The 22,573-nt window shown below is 40.0% G+C and overlaps 4 protein-coding genes across 5 annotated transcripts in view; 3 read left to right on the top strand and 1 right to left on the bottom strand.

The window, feature by feature from the left end:
* Positions 1-1,196: 1,196 nt before the first annotated feature.
* Positions 1,197-4,908, top strand: LOC118410398. Its single transcript, XM_035812092.1, has 3 exons — positions 1,197-1,498; positions 2,975-3,210; positions 3,722-4,908. The coding sequence occupies exons 1-3, from the start codon at positions 1,410-1,412 to the stop codon at positions 3,895-3,897; spliced, it is 501 nt and encodes a 166-aa protein (XP_035667985.1). The 5' UTR covers positions 1,197-1,409; the 3' UTR covers positions 3,898-4,908.
* A 694-nt stretch (positions 4,909-5,602) lies between these two features.
* LOC118409636 (oxidative stress-responsive serine-rich protein 1-like) lies at positions 5,603-9,464 on the top strand. 2 transcript variants are annotated; one of them, XM_035810795.1, is made up of 3 exons: positions 5,603-5,735; positions 6,832-6,976; positions 7,598-9,464. In XM_035810795.1, the coding sequence occupies exons 2-3, from the start codon at positions 6,870-6,872 to the stop codon at positions 8,439-8,441; spliced, it is 951 nt and encodes a 316-aa protein (XP_035666688.1). In that variant the 5' UTR covers positions 5,603-5,735; positions 6,832-6,869; the 3' UTR covers positions 8,442-9,464. The 2 variants fall into 2 exon arrangements, with proteins under 2 accessions (XP_035666688.1, XP_035666689.1); XM_035810796.1 differs by having other exon boundaries at positions 5,646-5,735; positions 6,818-6,976.
* A 766-nt stretch (positions 9,465-10,230) lies between these two features.
* On the top strand, positions 10,231-15,091 carry LOC118410583 (palmitoyl-protein thioesterase 1-like). The gene is made up of 9 exons (XM_035812360.1): positions 10,231-10,419; positions 11,143-11,252; positions 11,877-12,004; positions 12,350-12,420; positions 12,569-12,671; positions 12,945-13,035; positions 13,389-13,487; positions 14,077-14,148; positions 14,490-15,091. Exons 1-9 carry the CDS (start codon positions 10,302-10,304, stop codon positions 14,613-14,615), a joined length of 918 nt encoding a protein of 305 aa, XP_035668253.1. The 5' UTR covers positions 10,231-10,301; the 3' UTR covers positions 14,616-15,091.
* A 119-nt stretch (positions 15,092-15,210) lies between these two features.
* Positions 15,211-22,573, bottom strand: part of LOC118410582 (intraflagellar transport protein 172 homolog) — a 30,602-nt gene continuing 23,239 nt past the window's right edge. Inside the window, exons 30-43 of the mRNA XM_035812359.1 lie at positions 21,583-21,828; positions 21,233-21,331; positions 20,929-21,038; positions 20,488-20,551; positions 20,273-20,359; positions 19,739-19,855; positions 19,223-19,333; positions 18,692-18,811; positions 18,260-18,355; positions 17,774-17,833; positions 17,496-17,594; positions 16,847-17,000; positions 16,403-16,494; positions 15,211-16,065 (exon numbers count right to left, since the gene is read on the bottom strand). Coding sequence (XP_035668252.1) covers positions 15,976-16,065; positions 16,403-16,494; positions 16,847-17,000; positions 17,496-17,594; positions 17,774-17,833; positions 18,260-18,355; positions 18,692-18,811; positions 19,223-19,333; positions 19,739-19,855; positions 20,273-20,359; positions 20,488-20,551; positions 20,929-21,038; positions 21,233-21,331; positions 21,583-21,828 — 1,545 coding nt within the window. The 3' untranslated portion in view covers positions 15,211-15,975. The remainder of the gene's footprint in view (positions 16,066-16,402; positions 16,495-16,846; positions 17,001-17,495; positions 17,595-17,773; positions 17,834-18,259; positions 18,356-18,691; positions 18,812-19,222; positions 19,334-19,738; positions 19,856-20,272; positions 20,360-20,487; positions 20,552-20,928; positions 21,039-21,232; positions 21,332-21,582; positions 21,829-22,573) is intronic.

Here is a 22,573-nt window from a genome sequence, read left to right as displayed (position 1 = left end):
ATGTGACAATTGTGTAATGTGCGTTTAAGAGGTCGACGGCATATGGTAGCGTGGTGTTCCTTAAGCTTGATGTTTGGCATTTAAAATGTCTAAGGTTGTCAGCATTATTGAGGTTCTACTATGTGCCTCAGAGCTGTGTGGTGGGAGGAGGTTGGGAAACTCAGAAAGAAGAAGGGATGTGGCCAACTTTAGTCAGATGGTGATTTGATTTTCCACCAATATGTCATAACATCAGCTGTTCACACGGTACAAAAACGAGATGCACACTTTCCTCTGACAGCCCTACACCAACTGTAAGATGAATACTTGGCGCCAACCCCGTCTGCTAAAAAACAAGTACCATTGGCTACGAAAGAGACAACTAACAACTGTCCCAACATCTGTGTCGCCCATAAAACTTCTGACACCCAACCCAGATGAGAGGACCTAATGGCATTTTAATCACCATGTCACTCAAATCAGCAGAACAGTATGTGAGACATCCATACCTGTTAAGCATTATCGTTAAATGTACCTCAACTTCTTACAATTATACTTACGCTTCACATCTCCATGATATCCTAAGCAGACATAAATAAAACTAATTATCATATTAAAAAAAACTCGGGGTTCCCCAAACAGCTGTCACCTCACCATCTGCTTGGAGCTAAGTCCATTAACAAACACATAAAGCACGATGCCTGTACCAATATATCTCAAATATAGGGGTGATTTCTGATATTATTACATCGATTATAACAACAGATACGGCTCCCAAAATCTCATCGATTCGAGCTTTCATCACACCCCACCAACACAACAAGTATGAAACCAATCCATCCAGCCGTTCTTGAGTAATCATCTACACAGACAGAGACACATAACAGAAAATATAACCTCCAATCCATGACATTTCATGGAGGTATTAAATAAACGTTCCAATGATACATTATGATATACAATTGATGAAGTGACAGCGTGCAAAATACACACTTGCACATTCCAACCATTTTTTTCTTGGCGCAACTTACTTCTAAACTCAGGTTGCACAGGGTGCAACCTAGATTTGAGCCTCAGAACTCGATTTTGTTCTCAATTTACTTGGAAGAAATAAATGGACCGTAGCAGCTCCATTTCATATCCACCAAACATGTATGTATTATACTTTTTTTTCCGAAATTAGTGAATTGTAGGTGGTGCAACTTGAAATTCAGTTGTGCAACCTAGTTTTTGCCCCAGAAAAGTATTTTGTACACTGAGTGATTGGACATTTTGTGTTGAGTGTAGCTATCGTCTGAATCTAAAGTGCTTGCTGTCGGCATTCAAAGTTAGTCCAAACTACGTCCACGTACGCACAGGTAAATATTTACACAGCGTGTCAACGATTTCACGAGCTGTTCAAACTACAAGGGTGATTAACAACGTCCCGCATGCGCACTGAGCCAGCTGACGTAAGTCCGTACCTTACACTTGGCTGGTACACCTGTTGTGTTGGACCGGATACTGAGGCTGAAAACAGGTAACATTGTGGATCTATGTATCTACAGTTGTATTTCCAAGACATACAACCTTTGTCTTGGCTTTTGAAGTCTGGGTTTGTCCCAGAGCTGCTAGAAACGTTATCCCGTTATTTTTTTTTACACGTCTATACTTTCTTTTATCGTCCATGTTGGTGTTAATAGTTAACAGCGTAACGGAACTAACCGACGAACTGTACAATTTCGTTCTTTTTTTGTTAGTACGTATAATCTCTGAGCAGACATTACCGTTTGTAGTTGTTGACAACCCCTACTCTTGTATCGATCCCTGGGTGCGGGTTGAAACTGGGAATTCGAAGTTGCGGGAAAGAAACAGGTCTGAGCACTCGAATTGAATTGTGGGTGACCGCACGAGCACATGTAGGTCACGTCCTTACAGTGCCACGGTTCAGATTCGGACCCAGTTTCCCGCTTTCCTTTACTTCAGCAGATAACCATTATGTAGATAGCGTTGGTACACTTTATTCATGACTGTTTGTCCGTCCCTTGGTCTCATATCGTTGCAACACATGGCACCTGTCGATGTTGAGGGAGGCTCCACTGTTAATTATACATTGAATGTTTGTATCTCACGTTTAGCATAAATAATGAATTCTTAATATCCTTTCCGCAGAACAAATGGAATTTTACAGCAACAGAAAATATAAGCGAGCTTATAGACCAAACGAAATTACAACTTGCAGCCTACATAAAAAAGCAAACGATCACAATTCAGGTAGTTAGGAAAAAATTCAGAAGTAGGTGTTCTTTCAATCAGTGGTTGCTTTCAGTGGCCTAGTGGTTGAGAACAAATTAAAAAGCGGACACACGATAGTATTTGACAATTATTAACGGTCGTGTTTGAGGACCGCTTTTTATCTCTTGACACGTTTACTATGTAGTTAGAACTGCTAGACAGAAGCATGCCATGAAAGGGGTGTCGGACTTAACAGATAAGGAGCAATTTAATGTTTAGCATGTCTCATTCGATACAGTCTAGCACCCCCTCCCCCACTCTTACAGCGTCGAAAAGTTTTCCACGTTTTATCTGATAATGCTAACCGGAACAGTCCCAAAATTACAAGTTACAACCAGTTCTTGAAACTGTACTCATGACTCAAATACGACCTGTAGTATTTACTTTGGTTACAGTTTAACAGAGCTGATTGTAGACATGAACCTCTGAAAGGGTCACTCACCTTGCCTACGAAGGAATTTATAACGGCCTTGATCTACATTGTGTAGGGTACGGTCATAGAGCCCGATTCATGTGCACTTGGGGGAACGTCGACGTCCGATTTTGTAGAGAAGGAATGTCTGCTTTTCTGGAGGCCTAGGAATGCACGCGTTCACGGGGAATGGCCGGCGCGAGCGGAAGACTCACGGATACTGGTACCCAGTGTAGGCAAATAACGGCAGGGGTAACGTTAGTATACTGTCAGATCCAGAATTAACATGTTGTCCATTATTCCCCACAGAAATATCACGTTAAACGGTACCATGGAGCTAAAACAAATCACCAGCAATCTCTTCTGCGTCCTCCTCTTGATTCTACTCGCACTTGAAAGTCACGTGCACGCCAATGATGGGAACTTGACAACGACGTCGACTACGGACGGGAACGTCACGCACAACCCACATGACGTCCATTCCCACCCGCACACACACGTACACACCACAGCAGTCGGTATTGACCACGGCGGCATTGACACTAGTAAGTCTTATTACAGATCAAGCAGTAAAAAAAAAATCAGGGCCAGAACGCCTTTTAAGCTTGCATGATAACATGGCAATTGAAATTTCGATTGTAATCGTTTTGCTTGTTTGTTTGTTGTTCTTTTTTTTTTTTCAAAATGAACTTTTGTACAAAAATAATAAACAAAGGAAATGTCAGGGAAATGATTGCTAGATACCCCCTGCGTGACCCTTGATTTCATATTTGGAAGATGACGCAAGGTGTATGTACATGTAATTTCAGTACGATTTGACAGACAATAAAGCACGCAGAACGGTCTTTTTGTGTGAGTTCGTCGCGCCGTCTGGTATATTGATATCTCTGGGCGTTCAGCGGTCGCAGGCTATAGTGGATGGAAAGAGGGATAGGTCTTAAGGACACTTCAAATATAAATCATTTGTTCTGTCTGACCATTGATGATGATGATGACATGATGCTAGATGTCTTCAGAAGATAACAGGTTGATATCATGCTTTCCCCCGTTATCCAGTTGACTGGACGAGTACCCCAGTAATAATCGGTATCGTCGGTGCTGCTATCGGTGTGCTGGGGCTAGTCATCGCCATCGTGTGCGCAGTACGGGCCGGGAAGGCACAGAGCAAGGTGCGCAGGCTACAGAGTAAAGGGCCGGAGTACCGGGAGCTCAACCAGATGCCGAGTGCCTGACAGTAGCTGAGCTGACTGGACGTTGGATCATGGACAACTATAGATGAACTTATTGGTGTTCTGTAAATCCGTAAATGTTTTTTTTCCATGGATAATACAATGTTCTTACGATCAAAGAAGATCATGTAATACAAATGTATTTTGGCTTGATACGTCAATGAAGGTTAGACATCGAGTTGATACGCCAAAAAAACTGTTACTCAAGCAACTGGATATGATTCCCAAATCATATTGCTCGACTAGCTGCTTTTGGGCGTATTTTCGAAAATTACATTTGACTATGATACTGGTATGGCACCTATATTGGAGCGCGAACAAAGTGGTGAGGGTGTAAGTTCCAGATGACTGTTTCCTGCCTTCCGCTGTTGAATATTAGTAACCATTATCATCATTTTGGGAGCTACAATATAGAACATATAGATACTTTTCGCTAAATACCAGGAAGTTGCACTTGCTTTTTGCTTATCAGTGATTTTTTTTAAACTCGGCAGTAGATCTATATGAGAAACGAATACACATGACGGAAATAAGAAAATGCCTGACGTTATCTTTAGCTGTAAACATTCATAAGGCGTATTGTCAACGTTGCTTCTTGATTTCGTTAGCGCACGAGATGTGATGAATGTCATCATATGCAGCTCTAGATGTCCAGTTGTTGCTAGCGAGAACTGAGATCACTTTAGTTTATTAAATGTATGTACAGATTGTACTTTGAGAATTTAGATCTGAAAAGAGCAACTGTGGTAACGAACCTACTAGTACACATAAGGAACTTCAGTGCTGACCGGACATTACCTTACATACGTGCGAACTGCCAGAGATTAAAAGTTTGTTTTTAATAAGAAAGCTTAAATTCGTGGTTGATGCAGTGCGGCTTGAAACAAATGGTGTAATAATGAGGACGGTGATGTAATTGGCGTTTTTGTGCACAATATGAACCATTCAGAATGCTTTCTTTGTGTATGAGCATACTTTGTTGCATTTTCAATAAATGATAGATATCATCGAAAATTGCATTTCTCCATTTCTTGCTCATTGCATTCCACTTGCTTTCAACGTTGCCACGTTAACATGAAAATTGAATAAAAAACAAACGGCATGAAATGTTAATACTAATGACCTATATTTGGATCATTAATGGGTAACCATGAAATATAATGGCTAGCTGTAATGTTAGTAGATCCAGAAGAAACATTATATCCTTCGTGATTGATGAAACAACATGGTAAATGTAAGCGCCCAAAAACATGCCTTAGCCCAGGATTAGTTGGAGGTGGTTAGCAGAGAAGGTAAGAACTATCAGAATATAGATTTAAGTTCTAAATTTCATTGACAGTAGTGGATATTACTAATCTGATTACTAGTGACAGTTACGCCTTGGCTTAAGGTTGTCTCCACGAAGTTCGATCTTGATGGTGACTTAACATGTAACCTATAAATTTCATTCTGTTCTGTTAAGTATGACAGGTGGGTATAACGTTACATGTACAGTACAATAAAGGTCTTTATTCAATAAATTCATAATACTATTAATAGATTTTTCGCCACATGTTTTAACAATTTCAGTATTTGTCGTATGGGCAGCGCCAAATGGATGGGAGTTACGAGAGTATTACACTTTATCAAAATATACTCGTCTACCACTTTCCTCTGCGAGCACAGGCCATTAGGCTGTAGTTCGTACAAAACTCGCAAGAGGTCTCTTGTGACTGGTGTGGAAATTTCCGAACGGTAAATAAAGCCATGACGTCATACTGCGTCATACAGGAGTGACGCGTTAGACAAGATGGCGACAGGCAGATAGGATGATTCGTCCAAATTTTTCTCCAAGTTTTTAGGTAAGAATATACTTGCATTTAAGCCCCACATTATCTCTAAGGTAACGAGCAAAATTCTGGATGCTGTCCAGGTGCTTTCATAATAGGTTTTGTTATTAGCAGGCCATGGTAACACGAGTTTGTTTGTAAACAGTTTAAATGCCTCGTTGTCCTAACCTTGCCCTTTCCCGTTTCATAACAATTTTTGGCATCACAAATATTCAAGTGGATTTGTTGTCGCAGACGGAGCTCCTTGTTGTGTTTGATGCATGAAAATGTCCAACAAAACGCAGTCAAACGCGTGAACGGCCAGCGTCATCAGCTGCAAATTCTTTGTAGAAATCACGAAGCATGAGGATTTCTATAGGTGGGGAGGGGGGCATATTTTCGTGACGTTTGTAAGGAAGAGGGGCAAATGCGTGACTAAAACAACAAAAAACAACAAAAGCAGCAAAATCAGGTGGATATTTATGATATAGATTGAAACAAATATGTAGAATATGTCTCACTGTCCCGGAGCAGGCTTTAGGGTCGAGCATCACAGCTTCCTGTTGTTTACTGCGAAATTAGTCAAGTCAAGTCAAGTCAAAGTTTATTGCACAACAATTGTAAAACGGGTACAATGTATGGCAAACTTAGGTAACGTTATAATGCATAGGGCAACTAGTAATATACTAGTAGTAGAAGTAACAATAGATGAAGGTTATGCAATGTTCGAAGGAACATAGTGTATGATGCATCGATGTGAAACAAATCTAGAATGTTGCTACAGACTATTTGCTAATAATTTGTATTATATTATGATGGGCAAAATCATAGTTAATTAGAACACAAAGATGGCATTTGAATGTTTTAAACGACATTTGTGTATCGATATTGTCTAGTCAATCGATTGGGAACTAAACTTTCTCAACTTCTCTTGTGCATTTCTCATTGAAAGGTATGTGCGTTTTCAACATGGTGCTTTGTTCCAAGCCCTTTCGCCAGTCAAATCTCCCTTTTTGTTATCGGCTGTCAGTGTAATGACTAATACACCATGTTGTAGACTTTGTAGTCACCAGTGTGATGAAAAAAATTGTGCATATTTATGATACTCAGTGTAGCTGTAATGTTTCAGGTGTTGGTCAGTTCCACCTGCACTGATGACAGGGGACCATGGCACCTGCTGATGATGACAGCACCCTGGAACAGGAGCTACAGGTGCTGTTTAAGAAGTTAAGAGTGGACCTGGATGGAAATGCTGTGGGGATCACATCTTTGAAGTAAGTTCAGGCTTCAATAGGGCTCAAATGGCAAACACTCATTGCCACAGGGCATAGGTCGTCAGACTATTACAGTATTAGCAAATTAGGACAACTCTGCACCATGTATAGGACTGTTTCTAAACATTTTGTTGTTAAGAGGATGACAGAGTGTAACCCTAACCTTAACCTTGATTCATAACTCAACCTTAATCCTAACTCAACCCCCCTAACTTTAACCATAACCATCATCAGAGTGTCATGTACATGGTGCCAAGTTGTCCAGATTGACTAGGGACTGAAGTGCCCTCATACTCATAGCTCATTACCAGGGCGTATTGCTCTCAGCGTGGTTGATTAGGATGCCTTGTAACAAACTAATGTTGTACTTTATATCATTCATCAAACAAACATGCTTTGGCTTTAAAGTCTCAATAACAGCAGTTCTTTGACATACAAGTACATGGATGGGGTACTAATATCTTCATGAACTACATTTTGTATATAATGTTCCGTATCAAATACTTTTTTGTGTTTTTATACAACACACTTGAATGGAATGTATGATTCATTGAAGCAAATTCTGGCACATCAATATAGTACACGTACAATGTATTTACACTTAGTCCCCCTATTTTCCAGCCATGACTCAGAACAAGATGAAAGGAGACACAGGAAGACCAAGGGAACTCCTGGACACAACAGTGGTAGAAAATGCCTCCCCTCCAGACCTCAGAGTCGTAGAATGGAACCGTACCCTTCAGACGGGTTAGATGTACAAGTCCTGAGAAAACTCAGGATTTCCTCATCACAGGAGGCACACAGAAGGACTTCTGGGAGTAATGATGATAATGTCAACAGCAAAGAAGGGCTAAAACTTGCAGGAAGTGTAAAAACAAAGGATACATGTAACATAGAGTCCAATGCTGTGCCTAAGACAGAGATAAAGTTTTTGAGTCTAGACAAGCCTAACTGTGAAATAGGAGAGAAAGGTACAAGATGTTTACCAAAAGGCCTGAAGGTAGAGGAAGGAAAAGATAAAGCTGCTGTTAAACCTTCCTTCAAGACTTCAGGTAAGATACTCAATTTTGAAAGAGTGGTTAAAGAACACAAGTGTAAAGAGGCCTCATGCCTCTGCAAGTGTAAGACTTCACCACCGGTGTCAAGAAAGGAGAAGCTGTCATTCAGGGAACATCGCGAGCTTGCTGCAAAGAAGCACTCGTCAGACTGGCACAGGAAAGACAGCTCTTGGTTGGTGGAAAACCTGAAGAAGAAAGGACATGTTGATAAGACTATAGCACAACGAGCTAACACTAACAGCAAGGACCTGCCATCCTATACAAAAACAAAGCACAGACTGGAGCGGTCTTGTTCACAAGAGGCAAGGCTAGATGATACCTCCATAGAGGACCTGGCTGGCTACTTTGACCAGCTAGTCTACATCCCAAAGAAAATGTCGGCCATGGCTGAAATGATGTACACATGACAGTGTATGTTTATGTAAATAATGACGGTCTCAATCTCAAATTTTAGCTTTGGTGAAAGGACGCAATGAGTTGCATGCAACAAAAAGCTATATCAAAGTGAACTGCTATTTAATATATAACCTATTCTACATGATAGTGTATGATAAAGGTTTGTTGAAGGGCTTTATCTATAACAATGACAAGGTATGAATAGTGCTTACTAATGCCTACATCTATAAGGATATTAGCACAAAAGTGCTACATGTATTACCTATAGTAGATTGTAGGAGGATTGTTGAAATATTTAGATGCAATGGCTTTGCATGTTAAAGTTGGCAGTCAGACTTTTTTTGCAGAACATTGCATTCGTGATAAAGGCTAACCAGGAAGAGTGTTAGGAAAGTTTTGTTGTATTGGAACATAAGTTATTCAGCCTGTCTGAATTGAACATGAAATACTGTTTGTTATGTTGTGAGTAAAGATCCGTAATGGCCCCGTGAACAGAAATCCTTGAGCTAAGGGAGATATCAAAGAGGGGGTGTTTAGTTTTGTTTATTGCACAGCTACTTTTGAATTATCGACACTGTGGGAGCCGTTAGATTTGGGTCAGTTGTCAATCCCTAAAGTATATTTGTAGCTTGATAATGCCCTACATTTCGCATTGTATGATTAATGAAGAATAAGTTGGTAAGGCCATGTCAAACACCTGGTGAGTTATGTCCATATTTCTTGATAGCTAGAAGGTTGGCAAATTTAAAGATAGCCAGAGACTGGAGGGTATTTATCTAAGAAATCTGTTCCTTTGCAAAATGTCACCTAGACCTCACAGACGCCTTGTTGGCCTATCAATTTTCCTGCTGTTTAAAAGGGATATTATAGACTGACAATTCCTGTTTGAATAGTTAAGACTTTGAATGCGGTAAAGTTGATACTGTTATTCACAAAGTGCTTCTGACTTTGCGACAACCGAATACTGATCACGTTTAATTGTTGGTGCAGTATGTTACAAGTCGTGCCATTAAATTATTAACGTTACCACCATAGCAAGTGTATTTTTGTATCAGTGTGTTGATTGAGTGTTCTAACTTCGCAAATCTCTTGGTACAGAGAATAAATGGTCTAGGTTTGGGCCCTTTAGATTTATCTGTGAGACCTAATTTTTTAAAGACCATATTATAACATAACTTTGTTCCCTAGGCCTAACAGTGCAAGTGAAATGATTATGTTATAGTGCTAGTAAAATGACTTTGTAGGTGGAAGTTACTCTCCAAACAGAGGCTGAGACATACAAATGTAAGAGAGGGTCTGCATGCTCTTTTCCCTTAGGTGTAGGCAGGCCTTTTTAATTTCCCATAATTCGTAGGGAAGCTATTGGGATGAAGCGTAAAGCGTTGGTAATGGTATCCTTCCTGAATTTAACGTAAAGCATTGTCAGCCATCCCGAATTTAGCGTAAATCATTGTCAGGACCCCCCACGTAGACCCTCATAAGAAAGTGGTAAAAATGCCTACAAACGTGTCAAAAAACAGCTGAACCTCTGCTTGGAGAGTAGAGGAGTGAAGTGACTAGTAGTGCAAGTTAGATATCCAAGGAAAATATAATATTTAGAGCTGTTGTCTATTTTACGCAAATGATATCCACCCTTAAATCATTCACATGATGATGTTTACTCTCAATTAAGTTAGAGATATCACAAGTATAAAATCATCATTATTTGCATCAAAAGCTATTGCCAAATTTTCTATACCATACAGCATGCACACTCCATCATGCTTTTTTCCTTCCACCATCTCTAACCTCCCTTAGGACCATTACTGAATTGTCCCTTAAACCATCTCCACCCTCCCCTGCGATAATAACTGGACCGCCCTTTTAATCACATGACCATTACATGTACAAAGATGGCGTCATACATGTTGGTGAGTTTTGTCGTCTGCGGCTTGTTCGCTCCTTCTGCCCTGACGTCTCCTACTCCGCTTGTCATATGGCACGGGATGGGTAAGTAACAATCCAGCAAAATGTTTGCATCATTTTCCGCGTACGATTCTTGCAAGGGCGCACAACGAGGCTCTATTTTACAGCCTCAAATTGGGGAGGGGGGTGGCGACTTACAAACGGACTTCGATTTATGATCCCCTGTTTATGAACACAAACGGCCACGACATCTTGAGTACACTGACAAGATGGGTAAACACTGCGACCTTATTCAGGTCGACGTGCCGAAATAATATTGTACTGTTATTGGTAACGTTACGTTCTTGCGCAACTCAGTCAAAATGTTTTTTGTTTTGGTTAAATTACTGATCAGCACTGCAACAGTGCAAGTGGCGCAAAAAATATATTGTGCTATAAAAAAAAATCTTTGTGCCAACGGATTTTAAAATAAATGTCGTGCTTTAAGTTAGTAAAAGTGCAGGACAAATGCATGATAATACATGGAGTTCCTGGCAAAAATGTTTAGCAGTACATGTTCCTTCGAAAGATGATTAAGCAGTTCAAAATTCATTATCTATATTAGGACAGGCTGCGCTACTAAAAGCTCCAGCAAATGTTTTGTTGTGTTACAACACCCAGTTTACCACGATGTGTCTTGGTAAACAGGGGCCTGCCTAGCCAGGCTGTTGGTTACTACATATAGGAAATGTGACCCAAGTCCTAAACATTAAACTCTGTCCCTGTGAATCAGTTCCACATGTTTTGTCCACTGATATTGTTTTCCAGGTGACAGCTGCTGTAACCCACTCAGTATGGGCAGTATCAAGTCCATGGTGGAGGAACAGGTCAAGGGCATATACGTCAGGTCACTGGAGATCGGCAGTAATATCATAGAGGTATGTTTTTCTTTAGAACTGGTCTGGTATCTCTAAAATCTCACTGTAATGCTTTGAGTTCTGAGAAATATGGCAGAGACTTCTAGTATTTGACTGGTTTTGCCATTATATAAGCCTTTCCCAACAATTTCACTTGTAAACTCAAGATTGGTCAAGAAGCCCTTAGGCTAATGTCACACAGCAGGAAAATATCTCGCCTGACATATCTGCAAGCTCAAAAGACTTTATTGGCAGCAACATTACCTCTAGTGCCCTCTTAATCACTGTGATTTTAAGGGATCAGTCTATGTCTGCAGGTCACTGATGGGCCCCTCGACAGACACTTGACAAAAGGTTATTGACAGTCTGATGCTCAATTAAACTTTTAAAGTGTTGGTTAGAATTTTTTCAAGACTAAGGCCACAGCAACTTGACCATGTACATTCATTGTATCAATGACATCCCCTGCAGCTTCAAACATGATGAAAGAGGGGGAAAAAGAAGATGGGTACAGAAACCAAGATGTGTGGATTTTCAAAATAGACAGCATAATATTGTTAAAAGAATTGAAGCAACAAAGCATGGTATCACAGCCTGCTAACCAGTCAGAAGTGAGTCATGATTTGTTAACCCTGACTATAACAGGACACAGAGAATGGCTTCCTGATGAATGTGAACAAGCAGGTGACCATGGTGTGTGACAAGCTGGCCAAGGACACCAAACTGGCCAATGGCTACAATGCTATTGGCTTTTCACAGGGGGGACAATTTCTGTGAGTATACATTTTGCCTGGTATAAGATATTGAAGAATCATTTCTGTTCCTGTGCCATTATTATTGTTGGCTGGTACTGTCTGACAGCTACCAAACAAGCCTCAGCTATACCGACAGGAAGTTAGGTCAAAGGGCCCAGGGAGGTCCAGAATAGGTTACCTTAACTCCTGCTATAACTTAAAGCATGTTTGTTGTATTTTGAGAGGCAATGGAAAAAATGCATCAGAAAAAACATCAGAAAAATTTGCCATAACATCACAACATCTAAAAAAAATTCATGGGCATATGAGAACTTCTATGTATTTCTAGTCTAATCTATTACTACTCCTGTCTTGTTTGCCCAGGCGTGCTGTAGCCCAAAGATGCCCCAACCCACCCATGTTGAACTTGATCTCAGTAGGCGGGCAGCATCAAGGTGAGGAAGATTTCCTATTAATGTTTTGCCTTAAAACGCAAAAAACATATGTTCTTTATCTATGAAATTTGTTAAGCAATTCATCAAATCTATGGCTTCTAGTGAAAAGTATCATTCTGTTCAGTAAACATGAATCCTACCCCCCCAGGTGTGTATGGTTTCCCCCATTGCCCTGGAGACAACTCCACCCTCTGTGACTACGTGAGGAAACTGCTGAACCTCGGAGCCTACAACAGCTACGTGCAGAGCTTGTAAGAATAGTATAGCTTTCTTTTTGTACAGTTATACCCCCAGCTATATTCTGGCACCCCAATGTTCCAACACCCTAACCGTAACCAACCCTAACATAGGGTTCACAATGTAGGGGTGTCAGAACATAGACCCTTTTTGTGCATTTTCAAAATGAACTAACGTTACTATTTTTTGTAATGAAATGAACAATACAAATTAAGTTTCGTTCATGTGACATAAGAAACTAAGATGTACATGTGTCTAATTCTTTGCTTTGACCATTATTCTTGCAGTTTGGTACAAGCTGAATACTGGCATGACCCACTTAATGAGGAAGAGTACAAAAAAGCTAGTATTTTCCTGGCTGACATCAACCAAGAAAATGTAAGTGAATGACAATATACAACATATAGTAACTATGCCTCTTGACTTAAGGAAGTCATGAACATTTCTCAAGGAAGCAACAGTGAGTAGTCCGTAAAAGGAGGAAAATGAAATCAGAGCACTCTTTTCAGTGTTTTGAAAGTTTGACGCCTATGTACCATTTGCACATGGACATTTATTCTCACAAATTGAAGCATCTGACATGACCAATAATCTCATTATTTCTTTATTATGGTTGTCAACGGACTGTCCATCATGGATCAGTCCATCAGACATAAAGACTCCCATCCTCCTGACAGACATCCCTTTAGAACACCCTCCCACCTGACCCTGACTCCTCCCTGTGTTATCAGGTGGTGAACCAGACCTACAAGACTAACCTGATGAAGCTGAAGAAGTTTGTGATGGTCATGTTCACAGAAGACACCATGGTCGAGCCAAGGGAGAGCGAGGTGAGCTGGGATTTTTTGTGTCCAAGATATTTTATTTCTGAGAACCATCATAGAGTGGAAGTTGTTACCACCATGTAAAGTACAGGCATCCTCAGTAGATAGCTTTAAACAAGGATTGCAGGTTGATGTGCAAAGTTTAGGTGTGACAGGTTGTTCATCAGTGTAATGTCACCAGCTGCTGCTGTGCTGTGCGGCTGCCAAGCTGGTGTGTTACACCCAAAGGTGGTTGGCTATATTGGTTATACAGATTTTGGATCACTGCATTTAGTGCAGTGCATAATGCATTTGTCTAGTAGATTCATGGTATTTGGAGGTTAAGGTGCATGTATGTAGTCAAAGTAAAAACTCCACATATTGGGCTACATGTAGGATAGTTACATCAGGATAGACATGTACATAGGTCTCCCCTATGGTATTGTTGCAGTGTGTATATGAGTAGTTCGTCTGGTCATGGGATATTTAGAGTTTGACACATAATATATATACATGTACCAGGCAGGGGTACAATTTGTGTGCAGTGCAAGAAAAGAATTGCTGTTCTGTTTTTGTTTGTACTTTTTGGTAGCTGTTCTTGTCTGTTATATTTCAGTGGTTTGGATTTTACAAGCCAGGCTCGGGGACTGAACTGCAGGACCTTCGCAACACAACATTGTATACAGAGGTATGATTTCTACAGCTGACCTGTTGTTTAGGTTATGTTACGGTAATGTTTCACGGTTATTTAGCTTCCTTGAAATATATGATAAAATGTTTAAATTACTTGCAGTAAGATATTCATACGAATCATAGGTAAGGTTGGGGCAGGCCATTGTTCAGTGAAATGTAACCAGCTGCAGTCATGCTGCATGATTGCAAAGCTGGTGTTACACCAAGGGGGTGGGCTGGGGGTTACACCGGCTATACACTCGTCTGTCAGATACTGTATTGACAACACCTCTCCCCATCCTTACTTAGCCTAATTCTAGAAGCTAACCAACATGTTTTTATTTCACAATTGCCCAGGATCGCCTTGGTCTGAAGGAAATGGACAGTCAGGGGAAGCTGGTCTTCCTTACCTCCGACACTGACCATCTCCAGTTCAGCAAGGAATGGTTCACTAAGAACCTGATACCCTACATCAAGGAATGACCGGCAGCTCAACACTCAAGCACTCAGAAATACAACTCACAATAATGGAAGAGATAATTACAATTAGAATATCTTCGATACTTTTGTAAAACATGATATCACAGAGCTGTGGAGCACAACAGATTTTTCTAGTTTAAAAAAGATCCAAGTGGATTCTAGTCAAGATGATTTGATTGGCATTAAATGATAATAGAATAATAGTATAATAATTATGAAGTCAATCTTGAACCTTGAACGTGGACATCAGGGAATGTCATCATGGGTCTCAATGCATTCTATAAGTCTAACGCACTGAAAATCCTCCAAAATGTGCAATAAGGTGTGTGTGTGTGTAAAAGTACAATGTAGCTACCAACACACAGGTGAACAGATTATATGATGTGTTCAAAGATGTGTGTGTTTTGAATAGAATTTTATACTTTTCCACTGGGAAATATGAAGAAGCCTCATTGCTCATGTTATGTATTATGTACTGTCTAAGATTTTTCTATACTCTATGATAATCATTATAAAATAAACCCATTTCACAATATTTTGTGTTGCCTATAATTCGTGTGTCCTGAGTTGAGCATCAACACATTAAAGAAGACAACAATTTCACCACACATTTAATTTACTTCTGTTCACAAACACCATGCATTTCAGTACAGTATGTACTAAGTACTGGTACACTTTGAGTTCAGATTGATACACCCCAGAAATCATTACTTTGTACACAGTCCCTGATATCTCTTGTGACAACTACAACACACAAACTACATTTCACAGAAACTAGGGGTGTCATTCATTGAAATAACATGCTTCTGGAATATCAGTTCATATGCATTTGCAAAAAATAAAACTTTCAAATTCAGTGCTTTGTCAACATGCTTAAATGGTCTGAACATATGATTATAACCACTGGAACACAGCTATTTTATAGGTGTGTCTGACCAACATTTCCTTTTAATTAGTCTTTTTAATAAGCACACTCAACTGTGTATCAGAATACAAATCTTATAAACCTCTATCATGTACATCACCCATGCCATTACTCTTTAAAACAGTAAATGTACAATACAGGAATATCTTCCAATTCATTGATACTCCTTCTCTATTTTCCTCTTGTGTTGCTCTCAACAGTACATTGTAGCTGTATGAGGCTAACTAATGCCATTCAGGCTAGTCTGGACGGACTGATTAATTCAAGTTTACACGGATTATTTCGTTGAAAAGCGGTGTAGCAAAACATGCAAAAGCTCTACAGTAACCCATTCTGTTCTGCTTTCAATGTAACACACATCATGAGTTACATGTATGTGATTGTATTCTTTCAGATGGTAAATGCGCTAATGCTGCCCTATTCTACATGGAATGTACTTTACTGGAATGAGAAGTTGGGGCTGGGTGTGGCCCCGCACCAGTTGCCAACAAACTTGAGCACATCCTGGCACTCTGTACTGTGGCTCATCTGTGGCATGGAAGGAAAAACACTTGATTAAAAAACAATGTCTAATCCTAAGGAAGACCTGAAACTTGAACTAACAATGTCAAAGACACAGTGTATACAAAATGTCTACACTTGTAGCTTAAAAGAGAGTTCAATCTGAAAGATAAATTGTATATGGGCATACTACAAATCATCTCCACAATGGCTCAATTTCTAAGCTCGATGTACATGTATGTAAATTTCTAAGTATGATACAACTGTATGATATGATACCACATGTTACTGTTTGATAATATACTAGGTAACCTACATTAAGTTCCTGATAAGTGGAGAAATGACACTTAAGACAAAGACCAACCTTGGTTGTCATGAGGAATTTGTTCCAGTCATCCTTGTTGGCAGCCTTGCCTGGACGTTTGAACTCCACCTTGTTACGTAGCACAGGGTACCCTAAACAAGAGGTGCAGAGGGTCACGTTTCTCACTAATCTAAAAAACAAACTAATTCATCTATTTTCACAAGAACTAAATTTTGCAGTAGAAAGGGAGACAAGTGTTTTAAGCTTGCAGTTGAAACAATTCTGTAGTGCACTTATGATACGTTATATTGGGAATGCATATTTGTGGTGTCATGAATTCTGACCAAAAGAAAATACGAGAATAAATTAATAAATAAACCCAAACATTTCAAGATTTACCATTTGTTATTTTCAAGATTTACTATATGTGCTTTTACTGCCATAGATAACACTATATGGTACAACCTACAATCTGCAACAAATTATAGTACGTTTATGACTTACCTGTGACGACACAAGGTAGCGACCTGATGCCAGTGTTGATGGCGACCAGCGAGGCCTCGTAGGTGTCACGCTCGTCCATGGGGAGGATCTGTTCCACCCGCTGGTCCATGGACACAGCTAACACCCACTCCTTCACCTCCTCACGCTTGTCATCCTAAACAGGGCACGTCAGGCTTTAACATCACAAATCTGAGAGGACTCAAGCTTCCCTTCTAAAACTACAAAACACATTAGGTGTATATAATTATGACAAATCGCAGGGAACATGACACATACGTATGTTACTTACTGCTCTGGCCAATAAAACATCAATCATACTAGTCTTTCATTTTGTTGTATGTTTTTGTAATACTGTATAATCATGTGTAAGGATATGTTTATTACAACTATATAATGATGTATGTTTTATTATCATTTATTAGGACAGTAACTATATGATACAATCTGTGTCACTGTTATGAATTGTCTGCCCCATCCCTCTTCCCTCATGATTTCTATGAAAGGTGGCCAGCAGACCAATAATAAATTATTTGATTTCTTCATGAATAAAAACAGGCTCAATAAAAAACAAACAAAACAACGATAGTCATATTGTGGCCAGCACACATATATAAGTAGTGGTAGAAAAGTATCACCTCAGTTTACTTACAGGAAGGTGCTGTTTTTCTGGTAAGGAGATCTCAAAGGGGATGTCAGTATCCTGGAAATCACTGTTGTCCAACATGTCCAGGGAACCCTCCTCTATAGCCTACAAAGAAATGTACAATCAATGTACAGTTTGTAACTTACTATGATGATACAAGCCACTAACTGTATCATAATCTGTAATTAGAATAGGGCTAAGTTTGATGCCCAAACACACTTTGCTGTTAAATATAATGACTCCTATAAGCATCATTAAAATTCTGGTGCTACATGTATACTTACTTCACTGAGATCCAGGTATCTGTTCAGGAACACAAATGCCATGTTCTCCCAGCCCATGGACTATGGAAAGAAACAGTTTGAAACATCATTAGAACAAGTTTTCTATCTTTGGAAAGATAAACAAAAGTAGCATTCTGCATCTCAAATATTAATGTGCATTGGTCAGCTTCAGCTTTGGTGTCCTACATGTATATTACACCCTTTCTGCTAGACTTGAGGCAGTGTGTGATTTGACAGGTGGGTCTACAAATTTCATCAATTAAGAATCTTTTTTACATGTTGTGTGTTCTTGTCTTTTAAATAATTCTTATACATCATTCATTACAAACCAAGTATGAAATCAAGAGTTATAACACATTTGAGTCCAATTTTGGCCACTGCATGGTCGCTCAGCACCTTTGACATGTTCATATTCTAAAAATTCTACACGACTGGACAAAAAGTCTCCTCTGCCTACTCTACTCCAGAATTCAGGCACTTTCTCACCTTACAGTGGACACCAGCCTCGTAGAAGGCCTTGTCAGCAGGTATGATGTCAGAGTGTCTCAGCAAGGACACAGACAGTCTGGCAACAATGTGTTCCTGTCAAGGAAATAATACTGTAACATGGATTTGATTTTGACATGTGACTAAAATACTAGAACATAATATCTATAGAATCTACAATTTTTCACTTATTCTAATGGTCTTAGATAGTAATTACAATCTGGCTGACTTACTGATTCTAAAAGTAGAGATCCCAATTGGAGTCTCTGTCAGTTCTGACTGTGTGTGTGTGTTAAGGGAATATCTTTAAATTTTCCGATTGGGATCTCTACTACATGTAGCAGAAGAGATTTCAGTTGGTGTCTCTGTCGATGGGATCTCATCCGTGTAACTAGATTGTTTCAGATTGCATTAATATACGAGTGAACCTACCATGCCCTTCTGTCCCATGCATGCAGACCTGACAGCGTAGTAGTGTGCGATCTGTAACATCTGTTCAAACTCCTCATGGGCTGGGCTGCTGGCTTCTGATGACTTGGACATGTTTTCACACTGTGGAAACAAACAGACATGCACTTGCTATAAGGAGTAGCAGTTAATAATCTTCTACTTTTCTTGGAAGTTTGGGAGACAATCATTATATTTCCACACTTATATGTGATGGACTTTAAAAAAAGCCTGGTGGAGCCAAAGATTAGTGCTTAAAGTTTACTCATCTTTTAAGAAGAAAACATAAACAGATGGGTATTGAGACCATGCTTGTTACTATATAGCTGTTGCAATAAGCCTGTTCATAGTTTCAACTGTGCATGCACAGCAAGATGCACTGTGGGTAATATGTCAAAGGTGAAAGCCTATAACAGTTGTCTGGACCATGCTTGGTAATGTCCAGATGTGTTATGGTTCTACTTGCACATATTGACACAATTGCAGTTGAATAGGCTTATATTATATAAAGCCTACCAGGTCCATCAGCAGGTCCCTGAGGTCAGCCCACATACGGTAGGAGTCAGCACGGTCCAGGTCAGGCATGGACAGGATCTCTAGCACGACACGCTTGTAGATATTAAAGTTCTGAAAAAATAGATTCAAGAAACCTGAATCAAACATGCAAAGGGAAAAACATAATCTGAAATCAGAACAAGACAACAGACTTGTTCCACCCTAAAAACATCATCTTTCATGCATAAAGCATGAGCAGAATTTTTATTATTCTATGTATGAGTTGCAATTCAGCTAATTAGAACAGAGAGTAGAAATGAGTTGTGGCCCATCAATGTTAGACTTACTGTACATCATACTTAATTTACACATAGGCTTTATTCTATCAATAATATCCACCTTTTTCTTTATGCCTTCTTGGACTTGAATATGTGTATTGTTTTGTTTATGTCATGTAACTTTGTTAAAGTTATACCCGTGTTCTGCTGCCGTTCGTGTACAAGAGCGTAAAAAAGATGCCTGGGTGGGCAGCCTTACCGCAGGGTTTGCTGGTGCACCATGTTTGACGTACAGGTCCAGAGCCTTGTCTGTCTGCCCTTCCTTGATGAGATGTGTAGCATACAGAGCCACATACTTGTGCAGCACCTTGTAGCCCTGTGGGAAACATGATTAGTTATTGCCAGTTTATAGTTGTAGTACAAATCTGCTGTCACAGTGACACATTAAGGACATTAGCACAACAACTGGGAGTAGCCTACAATCCATCCTATTCTCACTTTCATTTGTTTTGCTCCTCTGATCACAGCCTAGCACGGCACACCAGATCACAGCACGCCAAGATCACAGCAATTTGTCACCAATTAAAAGCATTCCTCTTACTTTCTGCTGGTTGTAGCAATTCATACATTATTCAACAAAATTTATCTTTAATCTTTAAAATGTTAATGATTCTAACAAATTCATTTTTGTTATTCTAAAGTTTTTCATGAAGCATCTGACTAAGTTAAACTTAAAATTTCCTTAATACATTTTTGTTTATCACTACTAACGTTACACTCCAACAAAACCAACCTGTCCCTCTGCAGTCTCAATGCACTTCTCCCACTGTCCTCTATCCACATACATGTCCAGGGCTGCAATCACATCCACTCCAACAAGCTGGAACATACAGTAAACAGCATGGATACAGTCATGTATCATCATAAACATAAACATCATAAACACTCATACAGTAAAATTCTATTCATACCAAAAGTGAATACCAAAAGGGCAGAAGTTTTTCTTACCGACTCCACCTTGCCTTGGTTTTTCAGATACTCCTTGTACTTGTCATCAACATACTGCTCATACCTGTGGTAAGGAAGTATGCATGTCAGTCAATTGACTTTAACAAGGAAACTTTAATGCTACTTCCTGCTCTTCTAAGAGCAGCAACTTGTCCAAGAGGACCCAAGAAAGAAAAAGGTATTGTAAATGATAATGGCATTTTGGTGACAATGTAAAGGAGAGCTTTACGATATCAGCTTAGTGTCTAAATTCAAAGTGAGGCTAAACAATCTAAAAAATGAGGGATGCTGATCTGTTATTTTTCATTTTAGTTAAGAGTAGTCAGTGGCAGAATTCTGTACAATGCAGCCATGAGATGTTTAGAATAAGATGCAGTATCTTTATTGTGTCTTATTTTAGTAATCAAGACACAATATCTTTATTTCTGAACCATGATGTACCTTGGCTCAAGTTCTTTTGCCACCCTCTTAGCCTTGTTCCACTCCTCCCCATCCATGAAGGCATCTATGGCCTCCTTCACCATATCCAGACTCAGATACAGCTCAGCAGCCTACAGAAGTAAACATCTTACATTAATGCCATTTAGCAGAACATTCCAGAACTACAGTACACTTATGTTCAGACAGGGTAACAATAACAAGAAACAGTGAACATTAGTGCAAATTGTATATTTTACATCCAAGATGATGACTCAGATTGAAAAGAGTTAACCAGATAGATGAGATAACAACCAGATGTACTGACCGTGTTGTATTTTTTTATATCCACCAGACGAGGGCCCACCAACTCAACAACTTTCACTGCTTTCTCTGCACTCAGGAACTTCATGGCTAGCTCAGCAGCCTGCAGGAAGGAAACTCAAGGCGAAGTGATATACATGTATATATATTACTAAAAGTTTCCTCTTACCATTTCAAATACTCTACGAGCCAAGGTTAACATTTTATTCTGCTACAATTACTGTTACAGTTGTAGTAGAGTTGAAATATATTGGAAACACATACTGGTAATTGAAGTGTAAATTCCCAGTGGAGAGATCACTGGGTACACTGAAAAGAACAACAACACCGCAAACATGTCAAGATTGACAGTACCTTTTTCCAGCACTTCTCCAACACAGCAGGGTCCTGTGTGTGCACGGTTGTGACCTTGACATAACAGTCCACCGCCCGGACATACTCTCCTGACGACTCCCACTCCTTGGCCTGCTCGATGAGGGCGTCGGCCCCCTGGCTGCCCTTGGTGAGCATCTCCCTGTCATACTCATCCTGCAGCTGCTGCAGCTTGTGGGGGATGTACTCCTTACACACACGCAGGGCGTCCGACCACATCCCGGCATCCTATAATAAAAGTCAGAGCAAGAAGCGACTGTGTATAGTGTTTAATCGTGGCATCATGTAGCACAATCGGTAAGGTGTTTGACCCAGGCCCCAGAGGTAACAGGTTCGAAACCGCTGATGTGTCACCGATGTTGCGCCCTTGGGAAAGGCACTTCAAACCGCTTTCCTCTCTTCACTCAGGTGAAAATGAGTGCCTAGCTTTGGTTAGGGCCGGCCGGCGGATAGGACGTTAAATGGATGTCCTGTGTTTGAGGAGAGCCATACCCCAAGCACGTTAAAGATCCCACCGCACTTATCGAAAAGAGTAGGGGTCCATCCCGGTGTGAGTGGTTCAAAACCATGGCCACACCTGGGGCAATTACTGTCGTATTGAAGTCACCTGAGTAGCACAAAATGGCAGCTAGCTCCAGACCCTTGGCCTTGCGTTTAGCCCTGCCTAATGTAAGCTCCTCACAACTCAGCCCCTGGCTGCAAAGAGAGAGTAGTCGGCCCACCCAATAACAATAACAATAATAAACGGAGTGAAATACTATCCGGATAATACCCAGGCTAAAGACACTCTGTAATCAGGTACAAAAATAGAGTAGCTGTCTTACCAGGATTGCAGAATATGTCAGAGAGAAATACCCTGTACAAATATTCTGAATCTTTTAAAGGAGGACAAAAAACACCATCCAATAATGAGTGAAGTATTACCCACCTCCTAAACACACCAAACATCCTGTGTGAAAATCAACTCGCCCCG

Source organism: Branchiostoma floridae, chromosome 2 (assembly GCF_000003815.2).
Source record: "Branchiostoma floridae strain S238N-H82 chromosome 2, Bfl_VNyyK, whole genome shotgun sequence".
NCBI classification, from domain to species: Eukaryota; Metazoa; Chordata; class Leptocardii; order Amphioxiformes; family Branchiostomatidae; genus Branchiostoma; species Branchiostoma floridae.
Note: the sequence above shows the minus strand (reverse complement) of the source record. Positions and strands in the feature narration are given on the sequence as shown.